General features: G+C 40.4%; 1 protein-coding gene across 1 annotated transcript in view; it reads left to right on the forward strand.

The window, feature by feature from the left end:
• The window catches only part of LOC103744353 (glutathione S-transferase A2-like), a 23,080-nt gene that overhangs the window by 8,311 nt on the left and 8,807 nt on the right, over nucleotides 1–5,962 (forward strand). The window contains exons 3-5 of the mRNA XM_008846103.2: nucleotides 683–734; nucleotides 1,530–1,662; nucleotides 3,782–3,923. Coding sequence (XP_008844325.1) covers nucleotides 683–734; nucleotides 1,530–1,662; nucleotides 3,782–3,923 — 327 coding nt within the window. The remainder of the gene's footprint in view (nucleotides 1–682; nucleotides 735–1,529; nucleotides 1,663–3,781; nucleotides 3,924–5,962) is intronic.

Raw genomic sequence — 5,962 nt, forward strand, 5'->3', positions numbered from 1 at the left:
AAATAATAATAAAAATAAAGAAAATTTAAATGAAAAAAAACTTAGATGAGGAGCTGGAGAGATGGTTCAGTGGCTTAAATCACATAGTATTCTTATAGTAGACCTGAGTTTGGTGCCCAACACCCAATAAGGCAGCCTCAAACTGCCTGTATATTCAACTTCAAGAGGTTGAATAAGCTCTGGCCTCCACAGCTGCTGACCTCCATGGGTACTCACATTTACAATCCCACACAAAGAAACACACACATAATTAAAAATAATAAAAATAAATCTTCATAAAGAAACATAGATGCTCATTGGCCCATGTTATACCCCTTGGTGGAGACACAGAAAGTTCTATTCTATTCTCACTGGAGATAGCAGGCTTTCCTGAGATCCTAAAACATCAAAAGCCAAATTCCGGATGCTTGCCTGCTATTATTTCACTTGCATATTATGATCTAACCATGGACAATGGTGGAGTCACAGATAAGAACGGGCTGCTGTGCATTGTGACCAACACCGTTTTATTGACAGATCTCATCTATGTTTCCAAGTGACCATGGTCCGACTCCTTTGAATCCACTTCCACACTAAGAAGGGTTAACCTCTGTACATTAACTAGCAAACAGCGACAAGTTCAAAGGACTACCATGATATGGAATGAACTAATGAGAATGAACTGATTTTTTTCTGTTTCCAGTTTGAAGAGAAGTTTATAGAAACTCCAGAAGCCTGGGAAAAGATTAAAAATGGTAAAAAATATTATCTGAATATACTCAATCTAGAAGAGGGTTTTAAGACAAGATGATGGCTACATATTGCTAGGGTGTAATTTTTGTGAATAGTCAAGAAGTGTAGAGTGATGTGATGTCAGTGGTGCAGCTCCCCGAGTGGTCTGACAACTCAGAAAATGCTAAAAAAGGACTAGATCTCTGAGCATTTATCCGGTGCTTTGGGAAAGCTCTTTTAGGATTTTGAACCAGAGCAAGCTGACTCACTCTGGGTGTCTCACACTGCTCTCCATCCACACAAATATATGACCATGCAGTAAGTCATTTGAGAGAAATAGCTGGAGCAATTATCTTGAGCATTTTCATTTATGGCTTATGAGTTACCATGACACTGTTAATTCATGATGAAAGAATGCAGAATGGGCCCTGTACATAGAAACCTCTCCTGTAACACACTTTAATGCCATGAACACCATAAGACTTTGGAAACTATCTACTTAACTATGTTTGCCTGGTGGCCCTGTTAAATCCCTCTTAACCTTCCAAGAAGATGAATTAAACATAACAATATACATAGGAGATACAATATGTATCTGAATGGGAAATAAAAGATGAATGAAATAAGCTACAAAGCCAAAAGAAGTTAGATATGACAAGAAACAGAAATCTAAAAATAAAATGCTATTTCATGTGAACGTCTGCCAGGAAATCATTTTTCTTGCCTTTGTATATTTAGTCATTTCAACAAAATTCTCTACTAGTGAGAAGTGGGACTCAAACATTTTACAGATCTTTTTTTCTTTTTTCCTTCCAAAGACGGGAGTTTGGTGTTCCAGCAAATCCCCATGGTGGAGATTGACGGGATGAAGCTGGTGCAGACCAGAGCCATTCTCAACTACATTGCTACCAAATACAACCTCTACGGGAAGGACATGAAGGAGAGAGCCCTGTACGCTGTATTTTATGTTATTATTCCAACACATATGCAGCAAGGACTTGGGTCCATTATTGAATGAGCAAGATTGTGGTAGGGGTTCATGGCCAGCACCAGGCTGGTCCTGGGCATAAACACTTAGGCCAAGTATGGTGGAGTCAGATGGAGATGATGAAGTGGATTCGGGTGAGTGTGGTTATAGCAGAGGATGTTCCCACACAGCACAAGGACAGAGTTCCAAACACTGATGGGCCATGATGAGCATGGCAGAATCATATTTCAGGTGCTTCAGCACCTGGACTTCAGTCAGTACCTTAGGACAAAAAAAACACAGGGTTTGAGGACAGAGAAGCCAAGAAATGAAGGATAAAGGGAGCTGCTCGCCAAGTTCCAGAAGTAATACTAGAGAGGATGGTGAGTCTAAATTGTTCATTAGTTCTCTGGACTGGTCAACTCTACGAGGCTTAGAGAGGCTGGTGTTCAAGGTAGCAGGGTCATCTGAAGCATTTCATGCAGGACTAGAGCAGTCAGGCTGACTCTGTACCACCCAAGCTGAAGGATCCACCTTTTTGTGGTGGAATTACTTCATTGAAAATAAGCTGCATGTGAGTGTTAGTAGTCCCTTGAAGATCTAAACCAGATGTTAGCCAGAAGTTCTGGTCCTGGGACTATATACCCATCGAAACGGGAATTTTTTTTTATTCTTGAGCTGAGACAGCAAAAGAGATGGTTTATTGTACACAGGTTACACTTGGCCCCAAGTGAGAAGAGAACTAGTCCAGATTGCAATAGGTCCTGGGCAAAGGGTCAACAGGGACTGTTGTGGTTGTAAGCAAGGCAGCTGTCAGAAGGGGTCTCAGCAATCAGTGAAGCTCCAGATCCACTAAGATGAATTATCAACAGTACTATACAGTCCAACACCTTGTCCCAGCGCATTCCTGATTCCTGCTCCTGTAGCCTCCACTTTGCACTCACAGACCAGGAGGTTTAAGGAAGGTGCCACTAAGGCCCAGGAATTAATAATACTCTATAGAAAGGTTCTTAGCAGCAGTTTTTGCAATTTTCTGAAGGTGGAATCAGCCCAAATGCTCAGTAATAGATGGAAAGAGAAACACGATATGCTATAGCCAGATAGCAGGAGACTTTTAGACATGAAGCAGATGAAGTAGTGATGGGTGCAAAAGAGGGTCAGCTGTGAAGACGTCATATAGAGGAAACCAGGTGCAAAGGTCACCTACCTATGGTTTTTTCATATGAAATGTTCTCAACTTTCATGTAACAGAGCAGGAAGTAGATCAGTTCTTTCCTTGGGCAGGAAGGAGACATGGGGTGTAACTGCCACAGCAGGCACGATTTGGGGGAGCGGGGGGCAAGGGTGAAATGATTAAAGTCTTCTGAAATTAGAGAAGGTTAATATTTGTAGAATTCTGCAAATATACTACATACAATTATCTTTTTAAAGGCAAACAATGATGGTGTGTGAAAATATGACAGTACGTCTCTAGTTGAAAGAATTGTAGTATTGTCAAGCAGGGATTGAAAATGGAATGTATGTCTCCTAAAGTATGCCGTGCTTGTAACTGAATAACTGCATTGCACCAACTATGGACAGGTCTTGGAGAGCAGCCTGCGGAGGTCAAGCAAATGTGTTTCACGAGAAATAATGGGGAGAACTTCTAACACTGAACTAGGAAACAACCCTGGGCTGCGCAGGATGAGAGAGCAGAGTCATGTTGAATGGCTCAAAATGAGCTTTGTATTGAGCTTACACAGGAGGCAACTTGTTAGCTATGAGAATCACTATATGTCTGTCAAGAACAAACAGTTGAAAGAGAAAAATCCTGTTTGTAGGATTGATGGTTACCAATGCTCTCTATACTTGTGTGAGTGAAATGTATAACAAAAAGTTAAAACATGTATCTGCACTGATAGGTTGTTCTTGTCACTGTGTGTGTGTGTGTGTGTGTGTGTGTGTGTGTAGTATATGCAATATGTATGTTAAATATACAAGATAAGGACTAATTATAAAAAGAGATGAATTTTTGCAAACACTTTTCATTATAATTTTCTCAGGTTTTCAGGTTAAAATAGGAAATAGGAAAAATCTGACCTTTTGGATAATTTCATCTTTCAGGATTGACATGTATACAGAAGGTATTATTGATCTGAGTGAAATGATTTCACAACTGGTACTATGTCCTCCAGACCAAAAAGACGCAAAGATTGCCTTGATAAAAGACAAGACCAAAAACTGTTACTTGCCTGTCTTTGAAAAAGTAAGTAGGGTTTGGGGCACTGAGTTCAGAGGACAGGTGAAAATAGAGGCTGGGCATCCTACAGCACTGTGGTACTCCTATGCAGCCCCTGCCCCTCAAGGTGGTATGTAAAGTGGTCTGTGAAGAAGCACTGCATAGTCATGGTGACCTAGTGTTCAGTATTAAACAGGGCTCATAGTCATCACCAGAACTTCATCTGCGTAAGGCTGTGAGCCACACCAGAGATTGATTTGGATCCTGCAGGACACAATGGGCCTTAATTCCAGAGCAAATTGCAGAGAACAGCACATGAGGGAATATTCTGGCGCCCTGTGTGGGAGGCCTGAGAGCAGCTGCCCATCAGGAGGGTCTTGTTGTGCTTCAAGATGGACAGTGTGGATGGGGGAGGGAGGCTGATGAAAAAAACGGTAAGAAAAACGGACCTGCAGGAACTGGGGTGATGGCTGTGAGGCTTGAGAGGAGAGCCGTGTTCACTGAGGAAATCCTGCTGCATCGCCATGCGCATTGTGCCTAGCTTAGGGTTTCTTCTTGAAAATCTATTAAGAACACTTCAGAACTAACTTCTATCAAAAAAAAGATATGATCCAAAAATATGATTCTAGATGATAAGGGAGTCTTACAAATTCATGAGCCAACTAACTTCACATACTCATTTTGTAAAGCATCACCTTATTTTCTCATTCACTCACCAAAACTTAGTTCATTACTGCCTCTGCTCTGTGGAAACTAGAGTTTAAGAGATGTCATTTCCTCACACAGTACTTCTAGAGCCTGTGCTACTTACTATCTAGGGCCTGTTAAATGATGACACGCTGTCCAGCAATTGAAGTTTAAATCATCTATGACAGGAGATCCAAGAGCTCCGGATACACAGTGAGCTCTGTATTTAAAAGCATCCAGGCATGGTGGCACGTCCCTTTAATCTCAGCACTCAGGAGGCAGAGACAGGTAGATCTCTGTGAGATCAAGGTTGAGGCCAGGCTGATTTACATAGTGAGTTCCAGGCCAGTTTGGGCTGTAGGGAGACTCTGTCTCAGAAAGACCAAAAGTAAATAAATAATAAATAAATAAATAAAATAAACAAATAAATAAATATATAAATAAATATTAATTAATAATAAATAAATAAAAGAATTTGGTGATTCCCTTTGTTTTCGTATCTGGTAATTATAACACTTTTCTTTTTTTTTTAAACATTTTTTCTTTTTTTTAGAAGCATATCATTAAAGCTTTAACATGCCCAATAACAGTTTCCAGAGCAAAGACACAGCTCCTTTCAAAAGTGGCTATAAACTTTCTAGGTTCACTGTTGAATGAGTTTTTAACCCTCAGAAAAGATATCCATTTCATTCTAAAATATACTGTTTCTTACAGAAAGACTCATTGTTTTTGCTAATAACGCTGAGATGTTGTCTCAAGTGTCTCTAATCTATATGTATCTAATTATTACTAGTCATAATCGTTTTCACTCGGATCCTTGGCACCTGTGTATGTCTATAAAGTCATCGGGTAGATTTCAATGGTAACATTTATCACCTCTACTAATTAACATGAAGTATACTTTAATGCTTCTTCCTCAAATATAATACATTCTTTAATTTGTTGATTTGTGTGTGTGTGTGTGTGTATCACACAGAACATCCCAAACCAACTCATTCAGCTATACACCCAATTCCCAGATGGCACCCTCCCATAGCCTCCCCCCCCACTAGGGCCCTTATACTCTGTTATCCCTGCTACTGTCCACTGGGTTGTCAGAACCCCCAGTTGACCCCAATACTTGTCCATCTGATAAATCTAGTCAGCCTATATAGAGGTCTTTGTTTTAGGAAGTTCAGCTGTTCCTCATCTAGTACTAGTCAGTTGTCAATATTCCTTTAGATAAGATTGGGCTCTGCTGTTTATTTTCCCAGTTCTATGCTGGGTTACTATCTGGGAGTCCCTTGGGCCACCCAGACCAACAACTCAAAAGAAGGTATTGCCTGTCTGGCATTGTTGCTTGTTATGTAGCCTTTAGCTATACATATGGACTCTTAAAA

The sequence above is a fragment of the Nannospalax galili genome, unplaced genomic scaffold, assembly GCF_000622305.1.
Source record: "Nannospalax galili isolate Female #2095 unplaced genomic scaffold, S.galili_v1.0 scaffold82, whole genome shotgun sequence".
In the NCBI taxonomy this organism is placed as follows: domain Eukaryota; kingdom Metazoa; phylum Chordata; class Mammalia; order Rodentia; family Spalacidae; genus Nannospalax; species Nannospalax galili.